The 23,313-nt window shown below is 19.4% G+C and overlaps 4 protein-coding genes across 4 annotated transcripts; 3 read left to right on the top strand and 1 right to left on the bottom strand.

Annotated features, from left to right (window-relative positions):
- Window positions 1–1,792: 1,792 nt before the first annotated feature.
- PGO_002820 (variable surface protein) lies at window positions 1,793–3,080 on the top strand (the record flags this gene model as incomplete). The annotated part of the gene is made up of 3 exons (XM_028691196.1): window positions 1,793–1,822; window positions 1,961–2,767; window positions 2,901–3,080. 3 exons carry the CDS (start codon window positions 1,793–1,795, stop codon window positions 3,078–3,080), a joined length of 1,017 nt encoding a protein of 338 aa, XP_028546997.1.
- A 3,663-nt stretch (window positions 3,081–6,743) lies between these two features.
- Window positions 6,744–8,024, bottom strand: PGO_002815 (variable surface protein; the record flags this gene model as incomplete). The annotated part of the gene is made up of 3 exons (XM_028691195.1): window positions 6,744–6,821; window positions 6,885–7,910; window positions 8,007–8,024. 3 exons carry the CDS (start codon window positions 8,022–8,024, stop codon window positions 6,744–6,746), a joined length of 1,122 nt encoding a protein of 373 aa, XP_028546996.1.
- Window positions 8,025–10,854: 2,830 nt separating this feature from the next.
- PGO_002810 (variable surface protein) lies at window positions 10,855–12,025 on the top strand (the record flags this gene model as incomplete). The annotated part of the gene is made up of 3 exons (XM_028691194.1): window positions 10,855–10,884; window positions 11,023–11,733; window positions 11,858–12,025. The coding sequence occupies 3 exons, from the start codon at window positions 10,855–10,857 to the stop codon at window positions 12,023–12,025; spliced, it is 909 nt and encodes a 302-aa protein (XP_028546995.1).
- A 10,272-nt stretch (window positions 12,026–22,297) lies between these two features.
- Window positions 22,298–23,313, top strand: PGO_002805 (variable surface protein; the record flags this gene model as incomplete). The annotated part of the gene is made up of 2 exons (XM_028691193.1): window positions 22,298–22,393; window positions 22,504–23,313. Coding segments are annotated over 2 exons (906 nt in total), but the record flags the coding sequence as incomplete, so codon positions are not given.

The raw sequence follows: 23,313 nt of genomic DNA, 5'->3' as shown, positions 1-23,313 counted from the left end.
GTATCATGCAATAATTCAATGTAGTATCACTTTTTATGATACGTATTTACAATCATATTATCATTAGACACATCGTTCATAAATAAGCTCTTTTTTACAGCATTATATTGAATATATATCTGTTAATAAAATAATTATTCTTATGTATTTTAAAAAAAATTATATATTAGTTTATAATTTTTTATATTAAAGAACTAAAAATCATACATTAATGTATATTTATTTTTTATTCACCTTACAAATTTTAGTGCTCCGTGATAATATCTTCAGGGGTCCTTTTTATTATTTCAAATAAAGATATGGCCTGATATATAATAATTATTAAATAATATAATTTTCATATATTTTGTAATGGAGAATAATAATATTATTTATAATATGTATTTTATTAATGGTGAATTAAACATAAAAAACTCCATAAAATAAATGTTATATTTATTATATGTCATCACAGTATATATTATGCGAATTATAATTTATTTTTTATTTTTAATTTTTACAAGTTTTTATTGAAAATATATTATTCCTATAAAAAAAAATATAAAAAAATAATCAAAACTAAACAACGCTATTAGAATTTATCATGTGAATTATTTTTTTGTGATATATAAATGTTTAAAACTTTTTGGATTTTATGCAATAAATCGAACAAAATGATATATATTATAATGAAAAATATATTTTCTTTTATTGTTCTAGAATATTTTAAAATATATATACTCCTGATATTATTTTTATTATTAATACATATATTGTACCATTCATTTAGCTTCGAGTTCATAAGTATATATTCAATATAAATAGCATGAATGCTAGTTTTTTATATAATTTACAAAAAGTATAAAGAGGCAATCAAAAATTTTTGTTTTATAAAAAATAATAATCTATTGAAAAAATAAAAATAAATTTTATAAGTTAATAATTAAGCACATTATTGCATTCTTCCAATTCTTATTTTATTATTTGTATTATTTGAAACAAGGAATGAATATATGGATTATTTATAAAAAGTACATAAGAATAGTACAAACAATAATATATTTATAATTTATAATACAAATACATATAATACATAATTATTTTTATAATATAAAATTACACTTAAATAACGTATGCATAATTTATGTATTCAGGTTTATAATATTAAAACACGTATTATTATATATTGTACTAAATATTTTACTATACAAAATTATTTATGCATAGTACATAATTTAATTATATATAATTTATATATACTGCAATAAAACTTTCTATTATGTGTATATCATTCTTTATTTTGTGATAAAAATTATATTAGTATATAATGCTTAATGTATAAATAATAAATTAAGAACATACATATAAAATAATTGTTTTGGATTATGTCCAATTTTTAATGGAAATTAAAAACATGTAAAAAAATGAAGTATGTAAAATAATCATTTATTATATAAATACATTATACATTTAATTCAGCACTGGGGGTAAAAATGTTTTGATATTTTTTGTATATATAATTATAAGATAAGTACATTTTTTATTACATAATATTTACATTAATTTACAATATTATATTGCTAATTTTTTAATATGCATTTATTCATTAAAATACTAATTCTGATTGTGCATTAATACAATGTATTAATAAATATAAATAATTAAACAAAATTTATAAAAATATTGTAATTTTTACTTATTATAAAAGCCACTTTGTAAATCATCAATGTAACATTTTTTCTGACGCAATTATTATGTGAAAACATAAAAAGAAAAATTTATTTTTATGAATTTATTCACAAACATTTATATAATGGAAAGTAGAGAAACTTCGAAAAATGGTGTAATTATATATTTTTTTGTATAAATATAATTTATATTATTTAATTTTAGCGTATCCTTCTTTGTGAAAAAAAGAAATTATTTCTATTCAAAAATATTATTTTTAAAATTTTCTATTCATTAATGTTTTCATTTTTAGTTCGATTTTAGCAATATATTTCCCATATGTAAAATAGGATTTAGTTGGAAGCCACATAGTATTGGAGGGAATTTTGGCAGTCATTTAACAAAATTGTGTAGTGACTTTTATAATAACCAAAAAATGAAAAATGGTGTTTCCTCTTTTAGTCAACAGTGCCATATCGTCACTCTATATTTATATTATTTAAGTAGTATAAAATCAGAAATTAATATACAAGCATGTTGTAAATTTTTCTTTTACAAGTTATGGGATCTACTGGGTAAATATGGATGGAGCTGTGGAGACACTAAAGGATGTTATGAAAAAATGAAGATTGAACAAATATCTACTTCTAATCAAGAAATTTCTAGTTTATTTTCACTATGTAGTGTTTATCCAATTGATCTTAATGAAGGTATATTTCAAATATTTAAAAGGATAGATGAAACATATGATAATTTAAGCTTATTAATAAGAGACAATAGAAATCCACAAGAATCGAAATTTCAACGTTTTAAAAGTGGGATGAATTATTTAGAAAGTATTCATAATATGTATAACGATACTTTTAAACAATTACTTATAGATTTTAATAATTCTTATTTAACATATTTGAAAGGATTATTAAATAGTAGGTATTCCTCTGTCAAACCATTCTTGAGCTATCGCATTAAGGATAAAAATATTACAGGAGTATTGAATGTACTAGATAAGAAGACACAAATGCACGCACTAACAGGTACAGATAATGATAGAGATATTAGTACAGATATGAAAACAAATAATGGTACACAAATAAGTACAGGAATATGTTTTTTAGTCTTTGTAATATTAATAATTATGTTCATATTGAATAAGGTTAAAAACAAAATATATTTTATTTAATATAAACTTTAATAAAATTATTGTCACCTATTATAATGAATCGTTAATATCAAATATATGATGATTTAATAAGAATATCATAATACCACATTATTTTCAGTACACAACTTTTGGATCATATATACAACCAAAGGCAAGAATTGTAAGGAAACTAATGAAGAGAAGCAATAAAGAACGTATGAGCTTGAGTGATTCATATGAAAGGATGTACCATGATTTAAATGACAAAGTATATGAAAAAGCATATATATAAGTACGAAATTTTTAATAAATTATTAACGAAAAAAAAAAATAATATAAAATGAATTAAATTTAAGTTTTTTTAAATAATGCTATATGTTTAAAACATATTTTACCTAAGTAAATAAACAAATAAGCATATATATATGTTGAAACATTTATAAAAAATAGTGAAAAAATGTATTAATTTTTTTTACCCTAACAAAACTGAAATATTAATTTTTGTATATTCCCATATAATAAGTACAATTATTATCACAATGCAAAAGAAATATGTAATATATAATTATTAACTGAAAACATATAGTTGTTATAACTATATATTTAAAAATATTGATAATTTAATAATTAATACTTTACATCAATTATCGCATTTACAAGTAATATATATTTTTGGTATATATGAAGAAAGCAATATTCTTAAATATTTATAGCAGAAATAGGATAATTAATTTACTTTAAAGATAATTCATAACATGACACAATATTTAACGCAAAAAAAAGGATTAAAAAAAAATTATAAATTTGAATGATTTTTGAGTGAGATATATTCTCTTGCATGAAAATAATCTTGAAATGGTCTTGCTTATAGATGCTTATAATTAAAATAAAATCCTATATAAATCTATTTATTTGAGTAATATAAATGAGTGTAGGTGTAAAACATTACTATATCAATATAAATAATTATAAAGATTATGATATTAAAATTTTAATACTATTCAATGTAAAATATGCACAAAATGTTATGATAAATGATAATATTATATAACTATAATACCAATATATTTATAAAATGATAATTATAATCTCGTTAATGTATTGTATTTTTAATAATATATTTCATAATATAAAATATGTAACAATTGGAAACTGTATAAAAGATTGATTAATGGATAGTTTTCATAGAGTAATGATTATACATTAAATGTGTCTCTTTGTATTTTACAATTTTAATGCAGCATAGCTAATGTTACTTAAAAATATGTTCTAACATTTATAGTTAAAATATATTCCATTACTATAAAATATATGTACTAATAATATGTTTTTATTGAAGTGACAGAGTAATGCATGCATATATTTCCTATAATATAAACAATTTTTCCAATGATAAAATAACAGAAAATAGATTAAAATGAATGTATAATAAATAATAGAGAAATTTATCAACATGTTTATTAAATATTAAATACATTGGTGTTTTCTTTTTATTAATAAAAATACAGATTTTACGTTTATAAGTAGAATTTTCTTGAAATTCACTAATTACATAAAAATTTATCGCTCGTAATCTTAATATTATAAAACAAAGCTATATGTATAATATTTTTATAAAATATTAATATATTACTATAGTGCAATTATATTTTTTTTGATAAATACAAATATTAAATGTAATTTCAAGTTATTATATACATTTATTGCCTTATATATTTTCACATATTCGATTTGAAACAATTCTATTTGTAACATACTTATAGTGCATTGATATTGCGCATACTATGTAACATAAATGAATTGGAATTATAATATTCATATCATTTTTTTATTTTAGTTTTTACTTCTTCTTGTATATATTTATTGTATTATTTTTTTTTTATTTAACATAATAATATTTTTAAAGTATATTAATTAATATAAATATATTTGTAAAATATTTCATGCATAATTTTACTTATATGAACGTATATATTAGAATTCATTTAATGAAATTATAGACAACATTAAAAATACATAAACTCTGCAATTCAAAATTCTTACTTATACACATTCAACATTAATAATTTAAAACTTTCTTAACACTTAAAATCATGTAATACTGTAATAAATATTCATCGATATATAATATTTAAATTTTTCGTATATTTACACTTAGGAACATCTAATATATATTGCAAATATAAAAAATATTTAACTAAAAATTTTTGTGTATACATACAACTCCTTATATCAGTAATACTTAACATGAATGATGGGATATCATGATTCAATTTTCATAATTTTTTATATATTTATAGAATGAATTTTTGCTCAAAATGTTTGCTATACACAAAAAATATTATTTAAATATGTTATACATGGAATTAATATACTTCTTTATTTTAGGACGTCTTATTTTTTCGAGTATACAATTAACTAGAGTTTTTTAAATGAAAATATGTTAAAATAAAAAAAAAACACAATATTTCCCATTTTCAGAAACATTTTAAACATATATAAATTTGCAGTATAGGAATTATATTAAAATTTATATTCTTTTAACATTTATTAGTTAATAATGAAATGCAATCATATAAAAACATTAACAGGTATGAATGCCAAAATAAATAATAGATATATAAATACAACTTTAAATTGTTTTCATACGTGTCATAATACGACAAATATTGAAAAAACTTAATTGCTTTCTTTGATTCACAAATAATATATTAGATGTGAATTATTAAATACATAATACAAAATAATATTAGGAGATTCATTTAAGTTATAAATAAATGAATTTAAGTATTTTTATACCAAGTATTTATTATATATATATACTGTAAAATCTATATATTATACTCAAAACTAAACATCTACAACTACATATATCTTCAGCAGTGTTATATTACCAAGTTAAATATAATAAAAACACAATGCATACATAGAACATTGAATGTTACGCACACACGATTTATATATTAATGTGTTATTTATTATAAATACCTTTATTGATTTTAATTAAATTAATAATATTTAAAAATTTTAATATTTTTCATTATCCATAAAATAAATAATTGCAATATTAATATATATTTTAATTAGTAATTTCATTACAAGTAAACATGCCTTTATATACGTTGTATATTTCCTCTCATAATGAATTTGCATTAAAAATTTTGATAACAAAAAGAGTAGCAATGATGAATATATAAAGAGTAGAAAGAGAATTATAAATAATGATGATAAGTTTATTGTAATTTATAGCCAGCATAAATAACGAATTATTTATGATTATATGCTTCAAATATATTGGAAGAAATTTAATTCACAGTTTTATTATAATATTGTATTAATACCACAATAATATAGTAAATATTAATATAATAAATTAGTGACTGTAATATTTATTTCTATATTTTTATCATATAATATATTTTGGTAGAGTTCAAATTCGCTACAATATAATTGTACAATAATAATAAAAAAGTCTACTTATATCCCAAAACAATTACATATTAAAATATAAAGAATAATTAACAAAACATATTAATAAATCCATATATTGTACTTTAAGGCTAATTCTGAAACATTATATTTTTTGTATTTAGTATGTCTAAAATTTCAACTATGCATCTATGCATGTGGAAAAAATAAGCATATTTAATTTTAAAAACAGCACTTATTTATATAATAAATATAATCATTTCAAATTTGTTATTGTATTACTAAGAAAATAATAAAATTACTTGCTTTTTCTTATATTAATAATTCTGTAAAAGAACACTTATAGTAGATATATATAAGAAAAATGGTTGTTTGTGTAAGCTAATAAGAACAATTATATATTACTGTATTTTACCTTAAATGTTCTCATTGATTTTAAATCTTCATGCAGCGAATAATCTTCCATTATATTCGTATCCATTATAACGTTACGATTACTTTTAGATTTTCCTAATAAGGTTTTTTTTTAACAAATATCCAACTGGAGTGATCTAATGAAAATGTGGCATATGTACAATATTTTTCTAGTATAATATTTGTATAACTGTTAAATAATTTACAAAATTTATATAATACATATTTCTTTTTTATACTCAGTAATAAATACCTTGCACAGTAAAATAGAGAAAACTGTGATTCCTATAATTAAAGGAGCAATGGTCATAGCTTTGTGTGATGCAAAAGCTGAATAGTTATTTGGAATTTCAGAAAAATTTTTCAATTCTGAATTACTAATCTCTTCATATGATCCTGTAGAAATTGTGTGTGTGAAAGGATTTTCATCTGGAAAATTATGACTCTCTTCATCTGGTTGCATCGTTCTTTCTTGTTTTACTATGATTACTTCGTCCTCTGTTTCTACTGGATGTGATTGTTCCTGCTCATGTACCACATGTTCCTCATCGTGCACAATTAATGCTAGATCTATTTCTTGCAAATCTTCAGGTTCATATATATATTCCTGGTATCCATGATCTTGTTCTCGTGTTGCTAAACCAGGTATGTTTTCTTCTGAATTGCATGTCAATTTATTTAATTTCATTTCTCTTCTCTCTTTAAAATAATCAACAAAGACCATACCAATCTTATCCTTGCCATGCGAATCATTATACCTGTTTTTTGATGCGTTATATATTACGACACATTTACCAAGGTATATTCTAAACTTATCACTACAGGATTTATTAGGTGTACTGAAATATGATTCAAGGGTATTGTAATCTTTCGAAAAATCATATAATGCCTTAATAACCATAAAATTTTGTTCGTTCATAATATATTTATCATATATACGATAATTACATATGTTATGACCTCCATCACGTTTTAGAAAAAATTCAAGTGTAGGCATAATGGAGTAAAATGAATTTTCAACATTTTTATTCTTATATAATACATCACCTAACCAAAAATATAGGTAATCACAATCATCACTATTAAATTTTCTTGTCTTATTTTCATTATAAACATAACATAAAGCTCTAAATATTTTATCAGAAGCATTGTTACGCAAATGTGCACTTTCTAAAAGTTTCTTTGCCAACAGGTAATAATGAAAAGTGTCACAACCTACAAGACCTTTATCGAAAGCAGCGTATGCCTTTTTTGTAGGTAAATTATTAAGTTCGTCATCCTATGAATTTAAAACAAAAAAAAATAAAATAACTTATTTATGTTAAAATATCATATTTTAACATAAATGATATATTATATTATCCAAAAAACGTACCCCTAGATGAACTCCCATTATTAAGGAATGTTAAAAAGTGATTTACAAACAAAATAAAAGAAGCATATACTTAACTATGCTTTTACTAATATATTGAAATTTTCCAAATAAAATTAATATGAATATATATAGAATTATTGACGATTAAGTATGTGTGTTCATGGTTTTGTCTATTTATGTAAAATTCTATGATATATAATTTCTTTATAGTTGTCTTTTATGAAAAATGGCTATATATTATTTCATCACATATTATATAACTTTGTATATTTTATCTATTCTGTGATATTTATAAAATGGATGTTGATTTAATTATTTTTGTTTTTTAATAAAATGCATTATATTGTTGTTTATGATTCAGTTATGATATATACTCTCTATGAATATTATGTAGGATGCTATTTACGATATGAGCTAATAATTAAATTAATTATAGTAGTATTTTTTATTTTATATATAATATAACTAATTGTATATAATTTATATGATGTTTGTTAAATAGTATATATTTGTATAATCTATTAAATAACATATTTCTATTTTTTTCTACTGCATAAATGTAATATACTTCCAGTGTTCAAGGTTAAAGTTTAGGTTTTAGGATTTAGGGTTTAGGGCTTAGTTTTCAGTAATTAGGTTTCATTTCATCTGAGGCCACAAGGAATTGATATTTAATACAGAGGAACAAAAAAAAATTATATGGAGTACAATTTTAGAATTATCTTAAGAACAAAAGGAGGCGTGTGCGAGTGACTTGAACGATTGTAATAATATCACTAAAAAAAAAAAATAAATACCATTCTGAGGCATGGAAAAAAATACATGAGTTTATATTCACGAACATTTATTTGGGGATTATCTATTTGATATGATATCTCCTTAATTTCTATTAAGAAGAATGTAAGGAAAAGGTAGGTGATGATACACTAGAAAGAGTATTTGAGGGCACTGTTGCTATTAAACCACGATTAGAAGAAAACATAGATGCTTGCTTTGACGAGATTTATTATTCTGAAGAGTTAAAAGATATTTGTACTTATACAAAGAAATATATATTTCAATGATCATATTATATAAGATGATTATAATAATATATTTTCATAAAGTCTAATAAGTTATGATTTGCAAAAATGAAAAAATATTTTCCAAATAACGAAGAAGAAAAAATAATAATTTCATAAGGACGCAATAATAATTGTAATATATAACTGTATAATATATATGTTATATTGAATACATAACTTAATCATAATATAATAACTACTCTCTGTATGCATATGTGAGTAATATATAACGATCATAATTAAAAGAGGTAAATTGCTAAAAATTTAAGTGTATAGAAAAGTTTAAATATATAACATAAAATTATATAAAAAAGAACATACATATAAACAAAACACGAAGTCTAATAATTAATGTATGAACCCTAAACCCTGATCCCCAAACCGTAAAAACTAAACCCTATGTTGCATTCATATATGTTTTTATTTATTTAAAAAATATTTATGATTATATATTAAGATATAATATTAAAAAAAAAATGATAGTTGCTATGCATAAATGGTACAAGTGAGAAAAGTTATAAAAAAAAAAAAATAATATATGTTTTTATTGACCAAATTATTAGAATAATATAGTATTCCTCGCAATTTTAGAATTATTAATATATATTTTTGATTCCATTTTAAACATTTATATTAGTAAAGAAATAATACGTATAAAATTATAATTATAGAGTATATAACATCGGAATACTACAATTCTTATTACAAAAAATAAGTAATTTCTTTAAGTTCATTAAAAATATGTATATGAATTATATATAAAGCAATACATTAAAATAAAAAAATATATTGAAATGAATAAAGTAAAAAGTAATATTATGTAACAGTAGGAATAAAATATATACTTTATATGATACAGTTTATGTTTTATATCCAAATCATTATTATTTTAATAAATATATATGTGATTTAACCAATATATAAAAAAATTTTAATTATAAAGTTTTCATTAGAATATAGTAACTGATTCGTAAATCCAATAACAGCATTTCTTTTATACTTATGATAAAGAAATTATATTATTATATCTTTTATATTCATATATGATTAAATGAAAAAATATAATATATATATACAATTATATTATTATATGTGATGGTGTCAAGTATTAATATAAGATTCAATATAATATATATGAATCTTGGACAATTCTATGTAGCTTTTTAATGTATAATGAACTAAAACACACAACATTTATAATTAACTTTCATTATTTATATATTATTAGGAAAATTATAAGTTTAAATTTATTAATGCTAAAAATGGGTTATTAAAAATATTCTTGGAAGTTTATTAATAAATATTATCCCTAAAAATAAAATCTATGTACATTATACTACATCCATTAATATACAATGGATAAAATCAAAATAAGATAACTAAACAAGTATTTTAAAATATTTATATTATAAAAATATATGTTTCATTTGTTTTCATATAGAAAATAATTTTCTATTATTTTAATATTTTTATACTGCATTAATACAAAAATATATTTTATTATTGAATTTATCACGTTGTTTCACTGCCATAAATATATTTTTCATATCATATATTTATGTTAACTGATGGTTTCTCTGTTTCGATATATGAAGATAACATATATTAATATATGCTATAAAATTTAAAAATATGAATTTAAATAGTTCTGTAAACAGAGAGAAATATATGATTTAATAAATATGGAATAAATATAACTATTATTAACATATTATGAAGGGAATGAAATCTATGTTATATAAAAAAATACATTTACTTTTGTGAATTCATTTACACGTGACAAAATGGCTACGCGGACGTATCTGAATCAATATGTATGTTTCTTTTTGTAGTAATTAATATATTTTTTATTTTATATTATTTAAACCCCGTTTTCTATGGAGTAGAAGCATAACGTTTTCCGTTAGTGTATCAAAATAAAATTACTAATACATAATAATATTTTTCTTTAGTTCGATTTTAAGGATATATTTCCTATATGTATGAAGGAGTTTAATGATATTGAAAAAGAAAAGGATAATAAAATTTACGCTGATGATTTTTATTCTGTGTGTCATTCAATTGAAACAGAATTAAATTTTAAATCTTCAGATTTTAGAAAATTTTGTGTTTGCTTTAGTAACTATTTGCAACATATAAATAATGCTAAAGTTAAAAATATAGAACCATATTGTAAATATTTCAACTACCTACTAAAAGATCTGCTATCTTATTATTATGGATCATCTTGTTCAGGAGAAAAGAACTGTTACAAAGAAATGATAAAAATATTCGAAAGAAGTAGCAAGAATGACATGAATATATGTGAGCTTTATGTAAATAATCTTGAAGCTAATGTATATGAAGTATTGAATTATCTCAATTCCCTTTATAATGATCTTGATGAATTAAAAAGACATAATAAAACATGCATTTCCAGTAATAGATGCCTTAGAAATTATACTGAATTTTTACAAAAATATAATGGAATGGAAAATGACAGTCTAAAAAATGTTATAGAAATTGTTAAAGAACATTTTTTTCCATATATCAAGTTAGAACAAGAAACAGTAGTGATGCAAAAACAGTTACATTCATACACTATGATAAGTGCAACAAAGGTGATCCTAATTGTATGTATTATTACACTTGCAACAATGTTTATTCCGTTTATTTTGTATAAAGTTAATAATAAATTAAATCTATATATTGCATATTACATTAAAAATTATATTACACATTATTATAATAATAAAAATCAAAAATTAATGTGTACATAATAATTACATGTTCCTTCTTTATAAAAAGAACACATCGTGTCGCTTATATATAGAACCAAGAATAGGGAGGTTAAAAGAAATTTGGCATAAAAAAAGTAAACAGGCTTTAAAAATATTAAAACATTTTGAAAATGATTTTGAAGAATTGATGGATAATAATTCAAAAATAACATATAATACTTTATATTACCCCTAGAAAAGGTATAATAACAAATAAATAACTCATCTTTTTTATTTTAATAATATATTAATTTATTAAAAATACCATTGAGTACAAATTGAATTAACTAAATTAAATAATTGTATGAACAAAAATATTTTAAATTAATAACAAAATATGAAAAAAATATATTGTAATGTTATTTTAATTCTGGGTAATAAACTAATACACAATTTGGAAGCACTATGCATTAACAAAAAATAAATACACGTATATGTATGAAACATCATAATTGAAAATTTGTAATCATTCTTTTAAAATTAATTAATATTGTAATTAAAGTTCCAGATATATATGATCAATTTTAATGAATGAAGAAATATTAGTAAAATTTCATTTGTATAAAATAATAAATGTCTATTATGCCTAAAAAAAAAAAATAATAAATTAATACAATTAAAATTTTAGATTAAATAACATGTGTAGATAGTTACATAATAAATAATATTATATAATAGAACACCTAATTATAAATGAAAAAAATTTTATAATTATATTTTTAAATACTCGAATTATGTGAAGTGCATAATAATAATTAAAGGACCATAAGGTACTTTTATTAAAATATATTGTATATTGAGATATATAAATGACATAAATAAGCCTAAGATATGATTATTCATATATTCATTTAAAAATTCTTATAAGTAATATTTAAAGTGTATAACTGATAAAACAGCAATAAATAATACAGGGAATTCAACGAAGAATTAACATATAAAATATGTCATATAATATCATTATAAATATTAAATCATAAATAAATGATAATTATTTCACTATATTCTTTAAATAAAAACTATTAACATCTTTACTTATTTATATTTTATAATATCTTTTCTTGTTTAAGCCTATATTTTTTATATTATAATATTGGATGAAATCATATATTTATAAAAAAATAGAGCATATTTAACAGAATACATAAAATGTAGATATAATTATTGTTATCATAATTTTTAAATATATAAGTCTTTTATAATTATCATACCACTATGTAGCACAAAAAGTCACGACTTATATTAGATTGGTACGTAAAAAATAGATTTGACACACAATAATTTATTCCAACCGGAAATATTGGAATAATATACATAATTTGCAAGGAAAACAAAATTTAGATATGTTAATAAAAATAATTACTAAATAATAATATATAAATATTATTATCAGTTTAATTATAAATAAAATGTTTGACATATTTATAATTGATTTGTTTTTGCTTTCTTAGCACATTAAAAAAATAAGTAATATTTATAGTACAAATAAAAACACAATGAGATTGAACTGAATAACAGAATGATATAAATGTATATATATTATATTAATAATATATATTAAAAAAATATTGTACCAAAAAATATTTTTTCACAGAGCGAATATTTCATATATTTTTATCATTATGCATAATGAATAACCATGAAAAATATATGTGTTTTTAATAGTATGTACACACTGTAACAGAATGAGAATATTTTATTATGTATATATGTTTTTCGACATATATAAATTATAATATTCTATTTTATAATTTCATATTTTTAATGTTGTTTTTTATTTAAATCATTTCTGGATTAATTTGAATCTCATAATAAACATTATCGAGTGGATGAATTACATTCATACAATGTTACAAGCATGATTTTTATTAGACTCAAAAGCATAATAAATCAATTTCATCTAATATATTAAGTATAACAAGGATATTATAGTATATCAGTAAATCATAAGTGATTTATATAATTCATATTTAAGTATATTAATATACTTTTACTTTAAATCATATATATATTTATGAAATTTTTTAATTTTTCACGTAATAATACACAAATAATATATTATTAAATGTCATTTCTCTTTTAATTAAAAGATTTTTATATTATATATTTATATATGTTAATAAATCTATAATTTATAGCATTTACCTATGTCTGAGCATTTTATTGAATTATGAAAATAAATTAATAATCTATTTCTTTTTCATATGTAACTAAGTGCATATTTAGTAAAAAAATATATATATTATTTATATAAAATATATTAATTTTTATTCAAATGTTTTCTATCTACTATAAAATTATTTTCGCATTCCTCACTGTGTAGGATTTATAGTTTCATATTTTGTTGATACATTATTGTAGTTAATCCTGCATTACACTAAAAATCATTATATAAGCATGTATTATATGTGTAATATATTATCTTATAATATAAAATAATAGCTTAATAATATAAAAATTTTAAACAATGCTTTTGCTTAATATATTTTAATAATATTTTTTCATATAATTTAATATAATTAACGTACATATATTTATTATAAGTTTAATTCTCTATTATAGTTAATTTTTTTTTAAATTTATATATTCATTTTATTATTCAGAAATATATATATTAAAAAAGAGTAGCTTTTGATAGTGCACATTGATCATTTACAATGGTTACATATGTAATAACATATAAGTTTTTTTTATGAAAACAAATATACATTCAATATGTAACGACATTATATTCCAAAAATATTAAATTAAAAATATAGTATATTGATGTGTATGGTTCATCGTGAATTATCTTGTCATAATTATCATATTATTAGATATTATTTATTATTTTAATAATTTTTTTATTTATGAATCTTACAATTCTAATAAAGAATATCTGTAGTTAAGTGCATTGTGTATAATAATACTAATGCATAAACATGTAAATAATATTATAGAATATAGATCTAAATTTAACACATATATATAATTTTCCACATTTAATTATAATATGGACAGAATAATACTTAATCGTTTCTTCTTACATTAATTAAAAATATAATTTAATATTAAATATATTTAATATATAATTTAAAAATATATGTATAACATGGGAAATGATATAGATTATAAAAATTAATTTCATCTACATGTAGAAAATATTTTTTAAGAACTTATATTTTTAGTACGTATGTTCATGCGTGCTTAATTTAATTATTTTATTTATAAGATCTATAATCTTTGGGGATAAGCATAATATATTTTTTTCTGGGAAGTTCCTGTTCGCTCTTCCAAAATTTATATGTTGAATTTAATGTATTAATATAGGATTTATATAAATAAAAATTGTATTTATTACATAATTTTTTATTTTTATTTTAAGCATAATTATATATGGCGCAAAGTACCTAGAAATGTTGCATATATAAAATCACCAAAATATATAATAAGAAGAAATTTATATATCTATGAATATATATATTATATATGAATTATCATAATTAATATTGTTGTTTGTATAAATACATATAAAATAACATACCCTCTATTTCCTAAAAAAGAATATATACCAGAAATATAACTTTCATGGAATATGAACATATGAAACATAGAAAGTTCTACAATTAGTACGCTATAGGTATTGCCTTGTATTATAATATATAACATAAAAATAAATTAACGACTTTTTTTTTAACATATCTTTTTGATGTTTCTTTATTTTGTATATTTAAAATTTTATGTAATCATAAAGAAAATGCTCTCAATATATATACATTTTAAATATATATCTATATATATCTATATTTGGAAGTACGTGAATAGTATTTTTGTATATAAATATCATAAATAATATAAATTTATTATGGAATTGCATTATAAAATTGAATATATGTAATTATTGCTGAGCATTTTTTTTCATTATTACAATTAATACTATCAGAATTTTTTAGGTTATCAATTTCTACATTAATGTCGTATAAATCTTTGAATATTTCCAATTCATCAATGTTATTAATTTCATCTGCATTATACATATAACACATTAAATCATAATTACTTTTAGCTATTTTAATCAATTCTTTATAAAACACTTTGATAGCTAGACTATTTTTTACCTCATTTAGTTTATATTTATATAGCGAATAATATAAGCATTTATAACTATACCTTTTTATGGATAAATTATCAGAAGTAGAATATACATTATATGAATATTGCATAGATTGACAACATATATTTTTAGCACTAGAATTAAATATATCTGTATAATTTCCTGTTACGTTATTACAGTCTTCTTTCCAGAATATTTTATGCTCTCCTTCTTTATATTTATATATAATTTCTTTATATTGAGGAAATTATAATTTACAGATTCCTACCAAAATAAAAAAATAAAATAGTAGTATTATAAAAATTATACACTTAAGAAAATGCCTATATATATTTGATGCAAATTTATATAGAACATTGTTATAATTTTACAATAAATATAATAATATTTCCATACTACAATACATTGAGTCATATTAATTATGATTATATGTTTTTACGGATTAATTGATAGAATGTTGTTGCTTACGAACACACAAACATCAAATTTTAAAATTAACAATATATGGTATGATGAAATAGTATTTGCTCTTTATTAAAGTTGTACAAATTATAGAAAAAGTATTTGATTAAAATAATCATTAATTTTTATTCTAATTATAATACAATAGTAACTGCTTTTGTTGTATAGTATGCTTCCTTAATAATATTAAGGAATAAATGAAAACATTAAAGACGGTGATTAGATAAAAAGGACAATAATATCTCTTGTTAAAATATAACAATAAAACAATTGATGATAATTTATGTTTCAGAGTTCATTATATTAGTTCTTTTTATTAGCTATTTCTGTTAAAGAAAATAAAGAAAATTTTTATTTATTTATTAAAATGTATATATATTATGATTAATACTTCATAATATATTATTTTCAGAATAATAATATTAAAATAATGATATATGTTTTTTTTTTATTTTTATGAAGCATAATTATGATATTTTATTGAAATTTTTAAAAATCAAATAAATATATTATTGTTTGTATTTAATATAGACAAATTATTATTATATATTTCTGCATTTCTTTATAAATTTATTATATGTTACATTAAACTTATAATAAATTATTTTGTTATAATGTTTAGCACATGATAATTTTTATTCATATACCCAATTTTCTATTTAATATATGCTAAGAAATTATATTAGTTCTCATTTGTATACATTATTAATTCTGAAATTTTTACTATATATTCATATATCATTTTATAACATTTGTTGCACATTATTTTTTTTTATTAAATTTTAAATACAGTTATTATTTTTAATTCTATATATATTAAAAGTAAAAAATTAAATTCCTTATTCTTTAATTTTAATCCTCCTTGTAATCTTATGCATAAATGTAATTATCGATATAATTGCATTATCATATTTTTATCATTATTATATTATATAAAAAGATATATATTATGTACTACTTTTCAGAGATACTATTTAAATTATATATATATTTATATTTTGTATTAGACTTATATGAACATACAAATAAATTTTTAAAAAATATATTTCTAACAGTATACTATTAGTATATATTTGGAATAAATATTTAATATATAGAAGTATTTAATATTTTTAAGGGACTCACACATGTATAATTTTATGAATATTTAAATAAAATACTTTATTATTAGTTTTTATTTTTAGAAAACACACATATGAATATTATTTATAAACAAAAAAAAATAAGCTAATCCGTTAATGTTTTCATTTGAATATATATATAGTTTGTAATGAAAAAGTAATTATAAATATTAAATATTATAATAATACAAAAATAATAATAATATGAAATATAACGATATCCCTTAATACTTGTCGTGTATGATTATTATATTTAATTTTATTTATATTTATCATGTTATATTTTTTTATTGAAAAATATAATACCATTTATAAATTCACCATTAAAAATTAGCTATGACTATTTAGATTTTTATTAATCACCTTTTAAAAAATAAAACATTCAAAAGAATTTTTTATAGAATGAAAACTAATAAGATTTAAGTATATATGACTTAAATAATTATTTTATCGAATATTAGCCTGCATATGTAATTTATATTAAAATGAAAAAAAATTACACAAATGAATATTGTATTTATTACTTTATTTATTAAAATAAATTTATAAGTAAAAGTAATATATTTAATCAAAATATTATTCTAAAATAAGTAAATTACAAAGTAAATATCAAAAATTTTACTGATGTAAAAATTGTTAATATTCTAAAAGAAAATGTACAACATTTATTATATGTATACTTTATTATAAAATTAAATAGCATCTTATGTATTCATTCATATTTATATCCTTCAGATAGTTAAATTATTATTGTTAGGTTGTTATTATCACACAAATAATACTTCAGTAGATATTTTAAACCTTTTGAATTATTATTAATATTTATATTTACATTTTTATAATAAATGGATAATAAATATATACACGTAAAAATGAGGACATATTTATATGATTATTTGTCACACTCCTATCTCTCTTTTGATAAAGTATAAAGAAATAAAAATAGAGAATTAAATTACGCAATCATATATATATATTATATTTATATTATTGGGAATAATTATAAGTATTTACTTCTACATATAAATTCTGATGTTATTAATACTTCATTATTCATTTTTATAAAAGGTTACTTCTGAAATGTCCATTAATAAAATATGATGAAATATACATATAAAACATATTTCTAGCCTGATTATGCAATATAAACAAAGGTTCTTTTTTCTTTAGTTCAAAATAAATCTAAATATTTCAGTGCACAATTAAAGTTCAAACCAAATATGTGGAAAAATATTATTCGTTTTATTTATTCTAATTTTTTAATTACTTAACATATATTAAACCTCGTAAAAATAACAAATAGAGTCGCATTAAAAATGGCGAATTGTAAAGTAATATTCAGAAGTATATAAAAAGTGCGATAATTTATAATAATATGCTATAATACTATAAAAATTATATTACTTATTATACTAAATAACAATATTAAAAAAAATTGGCTTGGTAAAAAACAAATATTTTATTATAAGAAATAAATAAAATACAAAATGTGTTATTTATCCTAACATTATTATTCGCTTACATTATAGAAATTATACACATGTAAAGAAGCATAGGGTTTATAATTGCACCATCATTGCATTTCATACAACATTTAGAAAACTTTTAGAAAGGAAAAGCAATAAAAATTAATATATATAATTGTTTAAATAACTTCGATTAATAAAAAATAATTGAAAAATTGAAGTTCATGTAGAAATTATAGTAAACAAGAGATACAAAATATAGCATTTAATTTGGTGTAGTAGCATATATTTATGCAATAGTATTACTCTTAATTCAGAATTTCATTCATGAAATAAAAGAATGTAAAAGTAACCAAAATAATACGCGTTGTGTTATAATTCTTGATGTTGATTCTATAGATGTTGTCTATTAAATAAGACATAGACTATTTCATAAACAATATATTAATGTTCTGTCTTCTTGTAAAAATGTAAGATCATATAATATTAAAATAATGTATTCATGATTTTTTTAAAGTAATAATAAGCATAAAGTAAAAGGTGTATATTTTATTCATTAATTCTATCGATTAAACGTTAAGAAAAATAAAAAGTACATAATTCCCTTGAAAATTATATAGTTTTATAGTTACTAAGAAATTTTTTTTACGCAAGAGCAGAAAAAATTAACCAAAAAAAAAAATTTGAACACGCATTTTTTTTGCATTATTATATCTAACATAAATGTGAATTACGTTATTATTGGCATATCACAATTAATTAGAGAAAGAGAAGAAGTTTTATATGATTTATAGATAATATGTATAATCCTTTACGTATACACCGAGCTACTCTAATATTTTAGTTATATACATAATAATAATTTAATTAAAATCATCGAAAAATATATGCACTTGAATGATTTGAGACAAATATGTAATTACAATTTTTAACAGAATATTGTTAAAATAAAATAAAATTTTTGCAGATAAATATATAATTATATAGGCACGAAGGATATAACATATCCACATAAATATATAATATTATTTTATTAATATTTTTAAATTATATTCATTGATATTATTATGATTATGAACTCAATCTAATTCATTTTTACAAATACACTGTATTAATTAATTTATATATGAATTTTAACCTATGCGAATAAACCAGATTTATTTTTCTTAACCATTAGATTCATCAAATAAATGCATTATTGTTAATGATTTATATATTTTTGTTAATATTGTGCTAAAAAAGTCTGTAGTGGATAAAAGGAATAATATGTATTAATTTTTTTCATGAGGTCATAAAATGATTTTTTAACATATATGCTAATATCTAAATACAGTTTTGAATAAAAAAAAAAAAAAAATTCATTATTGCGACACTAAATGTATCTTCAATAATCTAATATAGAAATTTTTTACAACATTAATATACTGATGAATGAAAAATATACATAATGAAATAATATATTTATTAGGAAGAGATGGAAAAAAAATATATTATACCATTTCATATATCATTCCCCTCTTTCTATAGCATATATAACTTATTCTATATATTAATTTCGTTGAGAATACAGTTCCTTAATTTCCTTTATTTAAATATGTCTTTATAAACCTTAAGCTGGAAATAAAATAATATTGTACATAATTTTTGTAAATATATATTATATAATATACCTTAGTTCACTATTATCCAAAAAAAAATATTATATATATATGTATTGTTTAATTTTATACATCATTAATGAGATAAAGTAATAATTTGCTTTGTTCCCTATTATTTTCTTATAATAAAAAATTAACACTACTACGTGTTATAATAATAAACAAGGATTAATTTCTTCTTATGATATAATTATAAAAAAATAATGTTTCTTAAGCAAAAAGGAAATATTGAATAAAATTTCTCATTTTTATTACAAAAAACAATGCATATATTGTTTTCAAACAATCAAAGTCTTTTTGTGATGATACTAATCAGATGATATTAGTAAAATCTCTAATTCAAGGTTTTCTTATATTTTAGTGAAATAGCCATTTAGCTTTGTTTTAAAAATTATTATAATATATTAAGTTGTTACTTCTAGAAAAGAATTTTAACATAGATAAAATTTAACAAAAATATGATGACATTTTCTATGTAATGCAATTGGCTGTTCTATATGTTTCTTATACCTTTATGGAATTCAATGGTTAATGTTAGCAAAATAAAATATATATAATATTAAACTAAATATGTGTTATATTTTATTCGCAGTGATATATTGAAATGTTCGAATTAGCATTCATTCCTACTTGTACAAATGTAATTTATAATTTAATATTTTAAATGATATGCAAATATTTTTCATTCATCATAGAGTAAAAAAATAATTATAGTTATTATAGCTTACAAAGGAAAAAAAACATATAAATATTAAAAAAGTCTTAAAAATTAATTATATTGTTATTAATGTCATATAATGTTAATATATAAGTTTCATATATCTTAAAATTAAGGTTTCATGAACATTAACTAGATTTTTTATTTTGATTTTTATTATTGGACACAACAAATCATAGGGACATGTAATTCAATAAGTTAATTATTCATAACTATTTAATTATAATTTTATTTTTTATATCAAAAAGATATGTATTTTTGTAGTAATTATATTATCTTCTATTTTATAAAAGTGATCATACGATAAAAAAAATTATGCACAATAAATATATTAATTAAGAATAATTTAGTGTACGTATATGATTATATTATTAAATTAAATTACGTTTTACACTCGAATGGAAATATATATAATATTATATCATTAGTGAATATTGATTAATATATTAAAGCATAGTTTAAGCAAATTATTTTAAGTCATAATATTGTAGTTGTAAACCTAATATGTAAGAATAATAGGAATATTATAATTTATACCATAAGTACTAAATATTTATATTTTATAAGTATACTCACAAAAGAAATTAAATATATATAAATAAACGTGTTCGTTTAATGTTATTGATTATATGAATATGCATTATTCTTAATTTCTTACATGGAATTACTACATTATTATCATAGTGTTATATGCATAAAAATAATATATGACTAATGTTTATTATTTTATAGTAGTACATACTTTCTAGTTTTCTGATTAGTTTTTACTACTACCAATATACATAAAAAAATATGGATGCCAACAAGAACGAGAAATATTACAATAAATTGATATATAATAGTAGAAAAATAAAAATATAATTAAAATTTTTTTTGTAAAATTTATAAATTATTTGAATTAATATATGATATATCAATATAATATATTTTCCCAATATTTTCAATGAACAATGTTTTCTATAATATATATAAAATTGTTTGTATTAATTACACATATAATCATATTGAGTGCATCTTCTGATGTAAATGGCAATTCATGTCTACACGTTTTCATAGAATTATAATTTATATTACATAAGTTTAAAAGACATAAATTCGCGAAAAATTATAAATATATATTTTAAAATTTTAAATATTTTTGACATTCATTACTTAGTTTAATTTTAAGGATATATTACCCAAATGTAGAAATGAATTCATTAGTTCAGTTAAGAATAGACCACATGGGCTTCATACAGATTATTCGAGGTACTGTGCTAAATTTTATACACGAATATCATGTCCTAGTAATGGGCAGAATTTTAATATAGCTTGCATGGATATTCTTTACTATTTAAATTATATAAATAATAATAAATCCAAGGACGACACAAATCCAGAACGAAGTTGTAAATACTTCTTTTACAAGATAAAAGATCTATTTAAAAAATTCCCATGCATGTGTAATGACCCAAATAGTTGCTATGGTGTAATGAAGAGTTTTAGATTTTCGAATTTGAGTACAGAGATTACTAGCTTATTTTCTCTGTGCAATGATTATTATCCTAATGATCTTAATGAAGATATATTTAGAATGCTGAAAGAGCTTGATATACTATATGAAAAATATAACACATTTCTTAGCACCCCAGCACCAAACGCTTCAAAATATTGGGATTTCAGAGATAAAATTAGAGCCTTAGAAAAACATCAAAGCAATTATAACACGACATTTAGATCATTACTTGAAAATTTTAATAATAATTTTGTAACATATTTGGGAACATTAAAAAGTTCTAGAGATTGGAAAGTCACTGCATTTTTACAAGGTCTAACTGAAGAAGAAAAAACTATAGGAGTATTGACAGTAGCAGAGGAAACTAAAGATATAAATAGAGGTAAAAATATCGAAACAACAACAGGTATTGATACTAATGTACAAATGTACGAAAGTATATCCGCAGATAGTGGTACACAAATAAGTACA

This window comes from Plasmodium gonderi (genome assembly GCF_002157705.1).
Source record: "Plasmodium gonderi DNA, contig: Pgo-contig_319, whole genome shotgun sequence".
NCBI classification, from domain to species: domain Eukaryota; phylum Apicomplexa; class Aconoidasida; order Haemosporida; family Plasmodiidae; genus Plasmodium; species Plasmodium gonderi.
Note: the sequence above shows the minus strand (reverse complement) of the source record. Positions and strands in the feature narration are given on the sequence as shown.